This window comes from Aythya fuligula, chromosome Z (assembly GCF_009819795.1).
Source record: "Aythya fuligula isolate bAytFul2 chromosome Z, bAytFul2.pri, whole genome shotgun sequence".
Classification (NCBI taxonomy): Eukaryota; Metazoa; Chordata; class Aves; order Anseriformes; family Anatidae; genus Aythya; species Aythya fuligula.
Window position 1 is genome coordinate 81,998,427 of NC_045593.1, and position 17,959 is coordinate 82,016,385.

At 39.1% G+C, this 17,959-nt stretch overlaps 1 protein-coding gene across 1 annotated transcript in view; it reads left to right on the forward strand.

The window, feature by feature from the left end:
• ADGRV1 (adhesion G protein-coupled receptor V1) overlaps positions 1 to 17,959 on the forward strand; it is a 286,177-nt gene that overhangs the window by 228,161 nt on the left and 40,057 nt on the right. The window contains exons 86-87 of the mRNA XM_032206748.1: positions 2,468 to 2,625; positions 16,089 to 16,210. Of these exons, the coding sequence (XP_032062639.1) occupies positions 2,468 to 2,625; positions 16,089 to 16,210 (280 nt within the window). The remainder of the gene's footprint in view (positions 1 to 2,467; positions 2,626 to 16,088; positions 16,211 to 17,959) is intronic.

The following is a 17,959-nucleotide window of genomic DNA, read 5'->3' on the forward strand; positions in this document are numbered from 1 at the left end:
GTATCAGTTTAGCTTTAACATACATCTGTGGTAAGAGACAAAAAAATCTTATATTATTAAAGCTGTTTCTCATTATTCTGGTCCTAGGAAAAATATGTACAGTAAATGTCTTATTGCTTGGTATTGAAGGAAAGAGAAAACCTAATATAGTATCTGGGGTTTTTGTTTTGTTCTTGTTTTATTTTGGTTTCTGTTAAGTTGCTGACAAATGCTTAAAAAATAAGGTAAGTTTTGTGGGTTAACATGGCTTTGTGTATTTCCTGTCCATGTAACTCTTCAGTGTCTTTTTTAGAGCAAGTACCTAGGGATATTAGTAGAGGTGATCCATTTCTGTGGGTATTCATTTGTTTGCTGCTTTTGTTAACTGGATACAAAGGAATGTTCACAGAAACCTTTCAAGACCTTCAGAAAGCTTTTTAACAGTATGCCTCATCTCTGAAATACAAAAATGTATCAAATTGAAAGAGATACAGGTTTCAGAATGTAAATTTAGTTTTATAGAGGACTGTACTTGTGTTGAGATTCCTGGCTTCAGTCTAATCACTAAGGGCAGTGCAGGTTGTGGTGATGGGCCTTGACATCTTAATATTGTTTGGGTCCACTCAAAACTACATATGGGAACAAAAAAGTTACTTTCATATCTAAGAAATATTGAGATTATAAAGATGAAACAGATCAACAGTGTAGTCAGCAGGCTAAGGGAACTGATCCTTCCAGTCTTCTCAGCACTGGTTAGGCCACACTTGGGGTCCTGTGTCCTTTCCTCTGCTCCTCAGTCCAAGAGAGGCATGCACATGCTGGGGACAGTCCAGCAAAGAGCCACAAAGATGAGTAAGGGGTTGAAACACCTCTCCAGTGAGGAAAGGATGAGGGGGCTGCAGCTGTTTGACCTGGATGATTCAGCCTGGAGAAGGGGAGGCTCGGGGAGATCTCATCGATGTCCATAAATACCTGAAGGGAAGGCACAAAGAGGATGGAGCCAGGCTCTTGTCAGTGGTGCCCAGTGCCAGGACAGCAGGCAGTGGGCACAAACAGGGTCAAGGAGGTTCCCCTGAGCACCAGGCAGCACTTCTGTGCTGTGCGGGTGGCTGAGAACTGGCACAGGCTGCCCGGAGGCTGTGGGGTCTCCTCCTAGGGGATCTTCAAAAATCACCTGGACACAGGCCTGGGCATCCTGCTCTGGGTGTCCCTGCTGGAGCAGGGGTGGGACCAGATGGCTTTGAGAGGTCCCTTCCAACCTCAACCATTCTGTCCTGCAAAACAACTTTAATTACAATAGAGAGAACCTAATCCTAACCATAACCCCAACCCTAACCCTTTTGCTTACTTATTTACTTATCGATGTTATTAGGTGGTATCTCGGCCTGTTGTATCTTCTGAAGAGTGTCAAACAAGCTATTTATATTCTGCTAGATTTTTTTTTTTTCACTGACTGTGGTGGACTGATGCTGTGGAAGTCATAGAGAATGAAATCCCAGGGGCTTGCAGGTCTTGCTGGGCAGATTACATCTAAGCAAACCCAGATTGTATACCAGAGAAACACCCAGCCAGCCTCTTCCTAGATGTATATTGTACCAGCACTGACTGTAAACTTATTTAGCAGAGCTGACCTGAAAAACAGAAGGGCTGGGTAAGTTACACCCTCTTAATAGGGACAGCAGTGACCACATTCTCTCTAGACATACTGACTCCTGAACTGTCCCTTGGGCTGTTCAGTTTTGCGTCATCTCTAGAGTAGGTCAGTGGCAGTGAAGCACACACTGACCTCAAGGGAGTTCATAGCAAACCCTGATCTCTCAGACAGTGGAAATCTCTCTTTAACTATCATCTCCATATCCTTCAAGTCTTACATGCGTAATTTGACTCTTTTTCAGTAATAACTCAAGTTCCCATCACGTCTTTATAAATAATTATATCTTTAATAAATGGAAACAGTAAGGACAGATAGGACAATGCTAAAAAAAATAAAAAAGTGGGAGGGAGGGAGCATTTGGCTTCAGTGTGCAAATGACATATAATTTCCAACAACTTGAGAGGAATCTTGCCTTTAAGACTTGTTCATTTATTTAAAGAATATATTTCTCACAATTTAATTTGTGGTTTCAGGAGCTAAGTATAGAAAATTGCATAATGCCCTTTTAGAACTTGGTGACTGAGAGTGATCACATTAAATGAACATAGCTTGCATGGAGTTGGTTAAAATATAATTTGTTCCATCACAACAGTTTAAATCTCTTTAATATTGGTCAGGCTAAAATATAGCATGCATACTTCTAAGATACAAATGTTATATTCCTTAAGATATGATAAGGGAAAAAGAGACAAAAGAACCCAATACATCCTGCCAAGGTTGCTCTGGGAACGGAGTTAAAGAATTTGCGGTCTGTAAAGTAAATCCTTCTTCACTAATGACCGTTCAAGGTGTTTCTCATGTTTATAAACAGAATTTTTCCATTTTTTTCATCAGGTGCTTCATTCCAAATGCCTACGCTGCCCTCTTCACTGCTGCTCTGGTGCCGTTAATGTGCTTGGTAGTGGTTTTTGTGGTGTTCGTTCACGCCTACCAGGTGACCCCACAGTGGAAAGCATACGATGATATTTTCAGAGGAAGAACAAATGCTGCAGGTAAGATGCATAGACTACCCCTGAGCAGACAAATCAGACTTTCAGGATGGTGCTGATCATTCTCTCCAGTCCAGAAAACCCCACTGGAAACCGCAGCTCAATAAATACCTGAGTAGTTGTGTAAGATTAAGCATGCTAGCAGTTCTTTTGAAGTCTGTGAAAGTACTTTAATGATGAAAGTTATGCAGATGTGAGCTGTCTTACCAAAATGAGGATAAAGATGTGTTAAACCTAAAACAAGAAATTACCATCACTGTTTGTGTCTAGTCTGGCAACGAGAATAGACCTAAAACAGTGAGCTGTCCTGTGTGGTCGTGGCTGGTACCAAATAGCACTTCCCCAAAGAGGGCTGAGGCTGGCTCAGGAGCATTGTTTCCCTGGCTGTGGGGCAATGATCGGACCCTCGCCCAGGCAGGGCTCTTCTGCTCGGTCCCAGGGGACAAGCAGAGTGCCAGGCCCTGGCCTTGCAAGGGCTGTGGGCTGGAGTACGTGGAGTTAACATGTCTGTTTGGAAATTTCCTAGTGCTAGTTGTAACTGAAACATGCTTGAAAGAGAAGATCTGCCTCATGCAAAACAGGAAGTATTGGTCTGTCTGTTCTGTTAGAACAATTTCAAATACAATAATGTTACCAAAATAAAATTTCACCAGTTTAGACTAACACTGTAATAACATGACACTCCGTGGGAAGCTGAGAATAATTCTTTTGTTTTCATGCCATTCCTGAAAAAAAAATAGGTCTCTGTTTTATAAACAAGTGCAAATAGTAGATTCGAGTAGAAATTGGTCTATTTTCTTCCGAATTACATGAAGACAGTTGGATTTTATAAACTTTCAAGAGGTTCTTGAATCATTTTTCCCAATATGTTAGATAAATATCGTCTGAACTTAAAAAGGAACATGGATTATTAAAAAATTCCATTCAGCAGTCCAGTGCTTGTAACTGTTTGGATTTACAGAGTGGGCTGTCTTGTTCACTTCGCAGTGATTATTACAGTGTGAAGTGAGGAGTTGTGTTTTATTTTGAACATTTGGGTTATAGAAGTGTATGCTTTCTAAGGGAAAATGAAAACAAATACTAAGCATTTATTATCCAGACATTTCTTTAGGTATTTATTTCTCTATTGGTTTTGCTAAGAACTATATATGAATTTGGATAAGGTCTGATAAACCCAGCTTGTAACTATGATACTCAAGACCTTAGTTGCACTTTATTCTTTCATATTTTTTTTTTTTTTCTGATATAAAAGGGACTGCCCGGAGCAATCACAAAGGTGGCTGCTTATTCAGTGTTGAATAATATATTTATTTATAAGTAACAGTTTTTTTATTTTTTTTTATTGTTATTGTTTTTGTTGTTGTTTTAGTATCGCTAAGGATGGAGATTCCATATTCATATGATGAAGGGCAGTGCTTCAGAATGCGTCTCAGAGCAGTTACACAGAAAAAAAACAAATGGTATTACTGAAACAAAAATAGAGACAAAGTCAGTACGCAAAATGTCAGAAAGTATTAATGGGAGCTAAATCACCAAGACACCAAGACACGAAATAGCAAGGTGGAAAGAATAGTCTGTTTGATTTAGCATAAGATTTAGGGTTTTTGTTGTTGCTTTTGTTTGTTTGATTTTGCTTTTTCTTTCCCAACATATACAGGAAAAGGTAGAGAAGATGTGAGGTGTCAAAAGGAAAAAAAAAAAAAACAAAACAAAACAACAAAACAAAGAGAAATGAAGAAGAGATGTGTTTGATAAAATGTCAATAATAGCACTGTCTTATTGAAAAGCAGGTACTTCTTGTATCCCTTCATGGCAAGTGAGCGTTTGCTAAGGCAGGGCTTTTTCAGGCAGAAAGGAAGGTACGTGATGCACCCAGGGGAGACCGGCCACTGCAGGGCTGGGACGAGGCTGCCTGATTGAATGAAGGCTGGTGATTTCTCCAGTTTGTGAGGTTGCCTATATAAATCACAGAATCACAGAATTTCTAGGTTGGAAGAGACCTCAAGATCATCGAGTCCCACCTCTGACCTAACACTAACAGTCCCCACTAAACCATATCCCTATGCATAACTCAGCATTAGTTGTACACAAAAGGCTGCTTCTCTTCTGAAAACTGAGGTAGTAGCAGTATATTTACATTTACTTTTAAAGATTTTTAGCTATGTTGTGCTTTTGAAGATGCAGTCAAGGGCAGTCTGCAGTGGCAAGCCCTCTTCCCGATTGTAAAGTTTAGATCTTACCATATGACTTGCATTTTGGAGAATTTCTACATTCCTAGAATGGGACCCGAGGCTGCTTTGGTACGGATATTGCAACCTTGCTGCAGGTGGTGCGGGAGCCACTGATTTTCAGGCCCCAGCTGAGTGGCAGCACCTGGCTGCCTGGTGGTGTCTTATTCTGGCCTTTCTCTGGCTCTCATCCCCATATTGATCTCCCTGTCCACTCACCCACAGCTACGAATTCCTTCAGCGAGAAAAAAAAAAAAGACTTCCCTGGGCCTGAAGTTCTGTACCCAGTCCTCTCCACTTTGAACACTGCAGTAGGTAATGAAGGGGGAAAAAAAAAACACTAATAATAACAGCAATAATTCACTGCTTTGCAAAACTGCCTGCTATTTAGCCAGCTCGTCCAGAAAAAGAATAAAATTCCAAGTGAATGGTACTGTAAGCAGTGGTGATTTATCAAGTGCAGAGCACTGTAAACATAGACAAAATATTTTTGAAATACACCTTTCATTTTTACTGGCAATTGTGGCCACCTGTTGATTTGAATCCCAGAAAGCCCAGATTCTTGCAAAAAGGAAAAAATGGCATATGTAGGCATGTAATTATCATTTACAGCTAGATATTCATACAAACACCTACTTGCACCTGAGCATTTAAACTAGTGGAGTTTATTCCCTTCCTGGGAGTCATTCAGTTTGAAGATAGTTAAAGCTGCAGTGTGATACAGGTGACCATGGGTGGATTCTACAATAACCCGTGCAAAAAAGTACAGAATGTATTCAATAAAAAATAAAATACCAAGGTCACTGGCTTCCATGCTACTGTAAAGCAGAAAAAGTGTCTGGCTATGCAGATTTGAAAAAGAAGTATTTATTACCTGGCTTCTAAATGTAGATTGCTTAGATCATTTCACAGACTGTAGGAGAAGCCTCTTAAGCAATGGCTGATTAACCTGAAGCTCCAAATTTGTGGCCTCTACTTGAGGAAGGCTATTGCTGACTTTACCAGAAATATAATAGGAATCGAAACAGTAAGGTATATGCTTGTGTGTAGTATATACTGTTATTTCCAAAGAAAATGGATATGAAGATGGCTAAGCTAAAATTTAAGTAAATATATATATATATATATATATATAAAATTATTGCCCTCATGTTTTGGAAGGCTCTCAGGCTTACCTGCTGAAGAATTTCCATCTTGAAAGATCTAGTCTTCTACAGCTATTATTGTAAATTTTGTCTGCTCTTCCAAAACATCTTTCTGCGCTTAGGCAGAGAGTTTGTTGCCAGTAGCAGCAGGGACCCCTGTGTATTTTTGTTACTAGAAGAGTAACAATATTGGGTACATATCTAAGGGAAAAAAATGCTGTCCTTTGGTAACTGCAGAGTATCTGTTTGCTCGCTATTAGACAGTTTCTTGGAAAATTATTGGATATGGTTGATTTTTTCCCATCTATTTTCTACATAGATATTCACTTCTTAGCCGTACCGTGTGGATATTCTTCCTAATCCTTCAGATTTATCCTGGATGCCCTTGGGTGGAGCCACATCTCCCATGCCCTACTCTGGAAGCTTTCAGGCTTTAAAGAAAACATCATGGCATGAGGACAGCCAGCCCAGCACAACTCTGCTTTTAGTAATCACTGTCAGCTCCTTTACTAGTGGTCCGTGATCTGCCCACAGAGCTTATCATACTGTTTTCTTATGCCTGGGGTATTGCTGTGAAAACATAAATAGGGTTGTAGTGGAGAATAAACAGAAATAAATAGGATTTGCCAACTTCCGATTAGGGGAATGTGCAATATGCACGCTTCTCGTTCTGGAACACACAGTGTGTGAGTTTGCCCTCTCTCATTTTTTTACTGCTCCAGAATTGCTCTGTCACCAGCCGTGTTGCTTTAGATGGTGATTGATACAGCTTGCTTAGGTCAGGGAATTTTCCTCCACAACAGAGAGGAAAGGGCAATGAGAGAGTCAAGAATTAATTATCTTTTAGAGCAAGCAGCTCTTCATCCTCAGAAGCGAGTGCTGGAAAATAGTGTGAAAGCTGATTTATAAAGGTTGTTATCCCTAACCCCAGTATCCCCTTTCAAAGACTTGCATTTGGTTTGCTAGAAAAGAGGCTTCAGTTTGGACTGATTCAGCTTGCCAGCCTTTCAGCAAACATGTTCAACTGACTGATTATTCTTCTATATATAGAAACCAACTTCTCAAAAGTTAGCCCTGACAGCCGCAAAGTCAGGAGTGTGTGTTGGATAAACAGCCCCTGGTGAACTAATATTTAAGTTTGTAGCAAGAAAGGCTGCTTTTCAGGGAAATCAGGTGGTCGAGAAGCAGGATGGTTGTATTTGGCTGTAGGAGCAGGAGATCAAAATAGGGATATATAGCAGAGAATTGTTTTTTCTTGACAGTCCAAATATGCAAAATACAGAAACTGAAATTAGAAAAGGCAGAGGTCCAATATTCATTGTTTTGCTTTCCAACTATTTATTAACTTCTCATAATTTTGCAAAGATTTGAGAATGTAAAGGAAAAATTTGAATTGAAAAACTGCCTGCTTTTTTTTTTTTTTTTCTGATAATACCATCCTCATAGGTGACCTCAACTTATTGAACATGTCATAACATAATTTCCATGCCCAGGGCATAAATAATGCAGTAGAATTTACCTGATTATCATCATTGTAAATGTGCCAGAATGAATCTAAAGATTAAAACCTTTTGTTGCCAAAATAGAACTTCATGAGGAATACCCCAAATATTTAGCTGTAAAATTATAACTACCTTTTTATGTCCTCATTCATATAAATTTCTTTAATGTGTTTATCATAGCAGTATGGAGTTCTTGGCCATAACAGATCATGCTGGATCTTCTACCTTCTACCAGCTGATCTCAGGAACCAAATAGGCAATCCAAAATGCAAGTACAGGACATTCCAGCCATGCTTTGGCTCTTGGGAATGATGCTGAGGACAGGGCTTCATATTCTAAGTGAGAATGTATATCTAAACCTGTTGTTACACGTCTGCTTTATCCTGTAAGCTACATGCTAAAACCTTATCTCAAACTGTGAGATACATATCATATACCTAAAGGAGCGGAGGAACGGTGAGTTCCAGGAGTGCCTTCATCTTGAGATGGCAATATGCATTTCGGAATCAAGAACCAGATGTTTGCTACCTATAAGCTGAGAGTTATGTACAATATTCACAGGATTCATCACAGTCACACAATGGATAATATTTTAGTCTTCATAATACTCAAGGGCCTTTTATATTTTGTAATTAGGACAAAAACAAATCTTTGCCTCTGAGGTTTTTAGAAATACAGTTTAAGACAAAATGCACAAGCGTAATTACAAGCTGAAATAAAGAGCAAAGATCTGAATAAGATAATAACTTAAATTCATCATCTGCACTTATGCAATTTAGATTGTTTGTACTGTGCTTCACATGCCCATTTTAGCTTTCTTCCTTTAAAGAATTCTCCAGAAGCAAGTTCATTTGTATGAGTTGTGCCTATACAATTGTGCATTTAGCACCCATTTAATATCTTGCATAATATTTTAAAACAATTTTATTGTATGACTATTTTATTGTATTGATGAGTAGCTTCAAATGTTTTTCTTCCCTTCCTTTATTTTTTCTTCCTTTCTTCCTTTTTCTTTCTTTCTTTCTTTCTTTCTTTCTTTCTTTCTTTCTTTCTTTCTTTCTTTCTTTCTTTCTTTCTTTCTTTCTTTCTTTCTTTCTTTCTTTCTTTCTTTCTTTCTTTTTCTTCCTTCCTCCCTTCCTCCCTTCCTCCCTTCCTCCCTTCCGTTCTTCCTTTCGTTCCTTCTTTCCTTCATTCTTTTGTTCTTTTCTTCTTCCTTCCTTCCTTTCTTTTTTGCCTGTTTGCTGTCTTTCTGTGATTTGCCATATTCACTGCATAGCAGTAGTAGTGTAATCTATCATAAGAGGCCTGATCTTTCATTTCCTATACCAGGAATTGTTTTAAAACTCATAAGAAAGTTTGTCAAAACCCTGAGATTTAATAGGAAGGTTAGAGAGGCCAATCTTTTATGTTTTTCTATTAGTCATGTAGCCTTTATTCTTAATGTGATAAGTGCTTCCATTTTAGGAAGCACTTCTTTAATTTCAAGCTGTTCCTTGCCACAAGGACAACAGATCAAAAAATGTAAATGAACAAAAAAAAAATATTTTAACAGTTTTGCTGCTTCCTATTTTTACAAATAATCCCTGACCAATTTTGTCCAGTTGAATGCTGTGTACTTCTATATGCCAGCTTTCTAGTCTGCAGTATCAGACAATGTTAAAGTCAGCACATCTTTGACATTCGTAATCTGGAATCAGAGGATTTGTCATGAGTTACTGATTGCATGTTGGTGGTGGCATTTTCTCCTTTGAACTCTGTGAGGAAATCTTTTAAATTCTTTATTTTGGCCACAAAATCCTGTTACCAAATTCCTTTTCTACGGCAGTTGTCAAAAGCAATCAAAAAAGGAGCTAGCAGAATTTGGAACACTGTTATTCAATCTTATTTTCAAAAAAAAAAAAAAAAAAAAGTTTTTTTTTTTTCTTTTTTTTTTTTTTTGTAGTTCTGTTGCTAAGTTTAACTCCTGACTTGTTAAGCAATAGTCTGTAAATGTTTTACTGAAATTAGGTCTCACACAGAACACTGAAATTCTGAGTAGTAATACATTCTCCCCAGTCATTTAGGAAAAAATGTTAGAAATGACGATCCAGGTTTTGCAGGAGGTCTTCATGTCTAGCCAAGAACAATTAAAAACAATTAAAGTTGCATTATCAGTTTAACACCTAAGGGGAAGAAATATAGTAAATATTTATAGGTAAACTCAGAAGATCATTAAAGCTGTATTATTTAATTGGTTCTTTTATTGACTTCTATTTTTAGGAAAAAAAAAAAAAAAGACTTAAGGCAATAGAAGAAGACACAATGTGGGCCAACACAGCGGTAGGAATACAAACACTTGGCTGCATTAGTGATGTGCAGCACATTCTTTATTTTTCATAGTTAAATCATTTAGATGGTTTCTGCAAGCACATACTCAGCATTACACTTCAGTGTTTTAATATTTATTAACCATTTCCAGGTTTATTAATTTCTGCTTCATTTAACATTTTTCACTGCTCAGACTTACACACCTGGACAATACTGTCTATAACATCAGTTAGTGAAAGAAGGAAGATATGCTGCATTATCCTGAAATATCTATCCTTCAGACACTCTACCTGGCAGCCCAAAGCTTTGTAATGAAACAGACTGAATACACAACCTTAAGGAGTGGCTGTCAGCTCTACAGGACGAAGAAACAGGAAACTGGCCATTTCAGAATCTGAAGGTTGCTTTCATTTGAACTGTATATGTCAATTCTAGGGAGATTATAATAATGTATTACCTTCTGAAATAGATAATCTAGGACAAACTGAGAAGTTCATTCTGCTTTATGGACACCAAATGTAAAGCTTTGATTTTTGACCGATTATGGTGTCCTGAAGACAGTTCCAGTTTTGGCAATCTATAAAAGCAATTTGTTGTTTTTCTAGTTCATTTCAGTTACTTTTCCAAATGGTGCTACAGGTTTTCTCTCTAGCAATAAGCTGATCTTAGTTTCAAAGGGCTTGTTACTTGTTCCTCTCCTGATGCCTTTGTTCAAACGAGTCAGTGATTAATTTGATATTAAGTTTTCTGTCTGCACACGTACACATCCATTAGTTTTCCTAACTGTAAAGTGCAGGATATACAGCAAGATGGCATTTTTAAGGAACCATTTACTATCCACAGCAGTCAGCTGTCTGAATTGTGCAAGAGGACGTCACTGCTGCTTCCCTCTCTAATGCAGAGGCTTTGGTAGGGAACATGCTACCGTAATCAATGGGCACTGTGCAGGGACAGCCATGTTGCACCGCTATCTGAAACTAAAATGATGTACACAAATCCACCTGCATCGTCAGCATGATCTAAACCATCAAAGGTGTGACGGCAGACACATGATGGGGAAGACAGGAAGGCTCCTCGTTGTTTTCTTGCTCCTCTTCTCAGCTGCTTCCACTTTTTTGTTCTGCCTTCCTCCTTGTCCTCCCAGCCTCGGGCTGCTGTGAGGCAGCATGGCTCGTAGTGCCAGAGGTCTCTCTTTCCCATGCTTTACACAATGGGTGTATCCTGCACTCATTTATTTTAGAAATATAAAGTTGTGTGGATTTATTTTGTCAGAGATTTAAAACCACTGTAAGTGAAAGCGTAACTGTTTAGAAATTTTTTTTTTGTTTGTTTGTTTTTGTTTTTTTGGTGTGTGTGTGTGCTTCTGCTTCCTGTTCTGCTCTATCTCAACCGAGCAACAAACAAGGCTGACAAGTGTTTCAGCTGAGCAATCTGGCATTTTGTTACCTGAATCTTATGCTAGCTGATTCCTGTGGAGCCCCTTGCCACAGGATACTCTTAATCACTGAAGCTCACAGCTCAAGAGGAGACAAGACGAGTTTGTGAAACTGAGGTGCCCTGAAGATGACTAAATAGAAACCCTGCCTTGTGCAGGAAAATTTCCTCTTTCATTAATTTTTGTTAATCCAATCCAAACATATCACAAAAATACTACAGCCTATCTTTCAAATTCTTTACATTTTAATGTAAAACATTGGACAGAATCTTGACTGATTACTCTAAGGATTCCCTTGCTTTAAAAAAATGCAGTTTTACTACTCATAAAAATTAATTACAATGTAGCAGAGCCCCCAGAACAGCAAGCATTGCAGAAAAATCGATCATATAGGTAAGTTAAGAACAAATATAACCATTTCTCAGCAATTGTGAAGAACTGAGAAACAGTGTTCAAATCAAGGTTTTTTTGGTGAATAAAATACATGTAATTTTACCTGGTCAGATGTATAGCCTGTATAGCCTGAGCTATACAAAGTCTGCAAATACTACACAACTGCAGCTAGAGCTCTGTGAGCTACGTTTGTCTGTGTTGAGTCATCAACTCTGCCTACGTTTCTTAAGCCTCTAGTTAAGGAAAAGGGAAGATGTTTCAGGAGACATGAACAGTCAGGATGGTGATATGTACATACATTATATATATATCTATAATGTATATATATATACTTAGGGAGTGGGTGGACTGACTGTTGCTTAAATAAAACCTTTCATCAGTCCAAGTACTAAAAAATCTGTGTTAATCATGTACAAAAAAAAAAAAAAAAAAAAAAAAAAAGAGCAAGCACAATTCAAATATATAATACCCAAAAAGGTGTTTGACCATGTCTCACCTACATCAGGCTGGCACAGAGCTGACTGTTCCACCGCAGTCTTTTATTTCCTAAGGTTTATTTATTTACTGCGAAGGGGACTGCTTGCACTTGGGTTTAGGGCACAGTTCTTGTAAGTGAAGGTACGTCAGTCCAGAAATAACACTTGTTTACTCAGGATGGGCTGTTGGTTTTCTTTCCATATGAAGGAAACCACAAATAACTAGACTGTCGGGTTTGGTTCATTTCAAGCCTTTTTATTGGCATCCTTTTCTTTTATGCAGGGCTGTTTTTATAAACTTATAAATTGCTGCTGATTTTCTGATACATTTTCTGGTATGTTCTAGTTATTGAGCTTCTGTTTGATCAAAATACAACAAATTGCCTGATCAAAATGTAGGTGAAGGGAATTCAAACAGCTGAGGCTTTGAGTGCTGCCAAAGTTTTGGCTCTGAATTTACCCTTTGCAGTATCAATAATGAAGCAATTGCTGTTGACAAAAGTAAAAGCAGGACCTCTAGATGGACCAACATTCAGCATGTGGCAAAAAGCAGGTATCTTCAGACTATTTTAGTTACTATAACTGTAATTATTAATTAATATAATTCTATTAATTAATAAAACCTGTAACTGATATGTTTGTACTGAGAAACATTCATACATAAACCTTTTATAACTACTCTTGAAGATACACTTAGTAGAGATTTTGCTAGGTTCAGTGAGCTTTGTTCTGGTTTTACCTGTTGTCATTCTGTTCTGGTGAGATGGCACTGAAGTTATCAAAGCTCCCCCTCACACACACTTGGTAAAAAATTCAGATCAATGTACTTGAAAAGTACATGATGTAGGTAGTAGTATATCAAAATGTTATAAATTCCAAGTCAATTTAGTTTATAAGATTTATTTATGGGGTCAATAAAAGGCAAGTAAACAGTGCTGGGTGCGTGGGGAGTCTGGGCTCCTCCAACACACACACACGTTACATCTTTATGCTCCTAGGCTAATACATATTCATTACTACTTCTAGACAAGGCAGGTTTATTATAATTAGTCCCTGGAATCCAACCCCTCCCACTGGTGTATGTGTATCAGTCTCTGGTGGTCCCTCTGGGAGACTCAAGGTTTACCCTTCAAGCCCTCTGTTGACACGAATTGCTGGACCATTCCTTACAAAACCATCTCCCTTAGCTTTATGTACACCACTGCTTCACCAGTCTATGGTTTCAATGATCTAGAGGTGTTGGGTTATGATTAATATTGTGCAAACTTTCCTTATGTGACATCTTTGTAGTAAAAGCAGAAATCCAGCTGCTAGTTCTGGCATGCAGATTGTCCTCCCATAACTTGCTTTCTTTTCTCCCCACCCCAAACCTGAGTTGAACTACATGGAAAATTAGCACTAAAGCCAAATCGTTGTTTGAACTTTCTGAGACGATTCTCTACACTGTTAGCTTTGATCTGTGCACAGCATTTAGAATATGCATACATTTGTGATCATTAATTCCCAGCCCATTGCATCAGTTGTATGCTAATGAGCCAAATTTTGTTAAATGATTTTGAGGTGTAATAAAATGATTATATCCTTCCATTTATATCCATGCACAAGTAAATTAATGAGTTCCTCTATGGGTAATTTACCTTTAGATAAATTTACAAAAACAAACAGCAGTTCATGAATTACCTCCCCCCCCCTTTTTTTTTTCTTTCAGGAAAAAGGCTTTTCAGCCTTTTTTCAGCCCTTGCTATATTTGGTTATTTCTGTAACCTGAAATATTTTGAGGTCTTCAATTCCTCACCAGTTTTTATGAACATTATTAATTACATATCTAATAAGTATTTAGATTCATTGTGTATGCAGTGTAGGATAAAATTGAGCACTAATGCTCTGTTTCTTACTATACTACCTGGTGCTTTAGAGGACTTTGTCTTTTTTATTATTGTAAAAGCATTGTGATGTTGGCCACATATATTAGTAGCTGCTAAAGAAAAGCTTCAGCATCTGCTGAGGCCATGAGGAACTTTTCATTGTCCCAAAGGCACTTTGAGATGAGTGATTTGTGCACTAGGGATGCTACTGTCTATAGGGAGCAATGTAGGAATTATTTTGTATTTCCATTCTATTCCTCTAACAAAACTGAGTCCTCCCAGACAAATAGCAGAGGTACATAGGCTTAATCTTCTTCCCCTGGTGCTGCATTGAATGGTATGAATCATGGATCCTTGGGAAGTCTCAGGCAATCTAACAAATTTTGGCCAGACCTCAGTTCACCAAGGGAGAAGTGATTCGGGTGCTTAATGGGCATCAGTTGACATTTCAGAAAACTGAGGTTATCCAGCTGTCTTGTCTTAAGGGATGGGTTTTCCACAAGTCCTGTGTCAGGTGTGCGGATGATGTACAGATCCTTAAGATATCTAGTGACATAAGGCGCTGGTACCCACCCGTGATGTTTCCTGAATTCCTGCTGAAAATCCCCAACTGGGCAGGGAACTGGGGCACTGCTTCCTGCCATCTGCTGAGAGCAAATTAGTAACTCTTCATTCACAGACACTGTGCTGTGACCAAATGGACTAACTGGAGAGGATTTATGTTGTGTCCTCAGACAAAAATGGCAGAATGGTACCATAACCACAATCAGAGGCTGAGTTTTCAATCTCCTTTGTTTAGAGGATATGACTTTCTTAATGCTGTAATGGGCTTTGCTATTTCCCAGTCAAGTGGATATATTTATTTATTTTCACAGAAAACAGAAGGTCATGTAACTATTCCAAGGAATTAAGTTTAATACTTTAGTTTTACTGCCTCTGGAGCCCTAGGTTACCACTACCCTAACGTAATGGTGATCTTAGTTTGTTACTCAGAATCTCGTTATAATTCACTGGTGAGATACTTGTCTTCCTGACTGGTACACCACGCTGAGAGGCAGCTCTTGCAGAACATCCTAGGTGTGCAGCTCAAGTCCTCCAAAGTAGCATTAGGCTTTAGTTGGGGCAGCTTGAGTAAACCACTCCAGTGAGTGAGTTACTCAGAGCTTCATTTTGAGCTGCTCCCTCATTCCCAAAATACGTACATCCATTTCTGCCAAAGCAATAGCAAGCAACTCTTCCCTGCCTTGCTGTAAGGTCATGTTGACTTTGGCTGTTGCCTGCGTTCACATGGCGCTTGCTGTTTGTATAGTATTAAAGAAAACACCCAAAGCACTCCCACAGCGCTGTTTCTAGAATAACACCTCCCAAAAGTGCTTGGCTGGTGTGGCACAGCTGGTGTGGAGAGGGGCGATGCCTCGCAGAGCACCTCTGCGCCCCGAGGTGTGCAGGCTGGGGCAAACACGGACTTTGTCACTGTCAACACCAGGGGCCGAGGAGGTGGACCTGGGTGTCGAGAACAGAGCTGGGTGGGGGTGGGAGCTAAAAAACCTCCAGCTTTCCTCTGCGTGAGCTGTGCTCTGTGCAGGCATCCTCCGGCCAGCACTCCTGAAGTCTCTTGTGCTATGAATGCAGCAAGGGATGTGAAGCGCAGCTGCACCTATCGGCCGGGTGGCGTGCTTCAGGCGAGACTGCATCTGCATTTATCAACGTGAATGCAGTTAACCCATACAAATTCTGTCTTTGAGGGACTCCTCGACTGAGCGGAGGTATTCACTTGATGTTTTATACCATCAGATGTGTACTCAGGCTCTGCTTGCAGTAAAAGTTACAGCAAATCAGAGAATAACCTAAGTCTTACACCATGAAGCGCCAGAGCCATCGCAGCCTGCTGTGTGGATAACACTAGTACTCTTTTCCCTTTTCCCCTCAATTCCCCAAAATCCATTTCTTCTCCACATTCTCCTGGTGCTCTGCCGTGCTTCCCCCAGCTCTCAGTCCCACTTTCCAGGCGCCCGTGCCCAGTTTGCTGACAGGGCTTTGACCCTGCCCGGGGGATGCTTAGGGAGTGTTCTGCACTGAATGCACCAGCTGAAAGCCTCTGCTTCTGATTTCCAGAGATCCCCTTGGTCCTGTATCTCTTCGCCCTGATCTCCATCACCTGGCTGTGGGGAGGGCTGCACATGGCGTACCGGCAGCTCTGGATGTTGGTCTTCTTCATCATCTTCAACAGCCTGCAGGTAAGAGCTGACTTCTGGTCCTTTGGTCCTCTTGGGGGATCACCTCCACCTCTTCTTAATGCCTGTGGCATTTCAGCTTGGCCAGCTGAACAAAACCCAGAAACAAACAGCGGCTTGCATGTGACACACTGGAGATGTTAATTGTGTTCTTTATCTCTTTCTGAAATTAACATATAGAATGCACATTAATGCAAGAGGTGCATTGTTTTGAAACAATAGCAATAATTGCATGGATTTAATTTCATAGTAAATACACTGGGAAAGAAAATTGCTTGCTTACTTATGTAATTTTACTGAGATAATTATACCAGTAAAACTGAAGTATTTGCAGCCTTTGCAAGGAAACAGAGTATTTCAATTTTCTGTGTCCTTTAATTAAAAAAAAAAAAAATCGCTAAAACCCACAATACTTTAAAGTAGCCGTAAGATTTTATTTTTTTTTTCATTATTAGGAGTGAGAGTTTAGGGTTGACTTTTCTCATTTAGCATTGGTAAAGAAGCAAAGATCTTTTCACTGAAAAAGTCTAATATACACTAGATGTTGATTATTAGTTACAAAAAAATGCAAATTGCCCCTTACAGAATTTCACACATGTGAGTACTTCCACCGGACCACTACTGTGCTGTGCAGAATTCAATACCTTGTTGTGCATTATGGCATTGTTTACAGAATAGAGGCCAGTATATCACAGATGGTAAAGTGCCTCTAATGTCTGAAAACAGTGAGATGATGAGGAATCCAAAATATATACATTGAAATCTATGGTGTTCAAATTGTTCTGAGATGCATATAATAGAAACATCTGTGATATCATGTATTACCTATATTCTACCTATATTCATACCTGTATTATTTACCTATATTTTACCTCATCAACTAGAAAGTAATAAAAATGAATATTTACCACAAAACAGATTTATTTTAGATTTTAATTCAAAAAGTAGACATTCTTCTCAGCAGAAATCTAGACTTTAAAAATATTGAGTCATAAGCATTTTTTTAATTGACAAAAAAAAACACAAAGCCGTAGCTTACTCTCCCTGTGCTTTTAGTTATTCAGTACAACTTGTCATTTAATTATACTGCATATGTTGACATATATGGGCTCAAATTCATTATCCTTCTTTTCTGTGAAGTTAAGTGAGTAGTCATCACCTGCAAGCCAATAACGTCACTTTTTAGGAAGGCATTTGAGCTTTCTGTGCAGTGGGACGGCCACAGCTCTGCAGGGCTGGCTGCAGCGCCCACGCACGTCCCCTGTCTTTCCTCTCCTCTCCCCCTGCAAAACCTCAGAGCACAGGCGAGCCCCCATGGGAGCTTCAGCAGCACAACCCTAACTGCTGTGGCTTTACAGTGAAACATGTCACTGAGATGCAGGATAAGTGCGTGGTGACGTCTCTGTGTGTATGTGCACATAGAAACAAAACATACTTTTATATATCCTTTTTTTTTTTTCCCACCGTTCTGCAAAGAGTTATTGCTAGAATCCAATCCAGGCTTGTGTTTCATGGATATATTGGATACAAATGCTTGAAGAGGGTTGCTCATTATAACTGAGATTTTATGCCAGAGGTAAAGCAGTGACAGAGCACTGTAATATGCATGGATATTTGCTTTAATAAAAAAAATACTTTATTGCCAGTGCATATTTAGAGAAGACAGATATGAGCACTCAGTGAGAATTATCATTCATGGCCAGAATGTTGACACTTCTGTGTAACTGCCAGAAGATATGTTATATTGCTCCG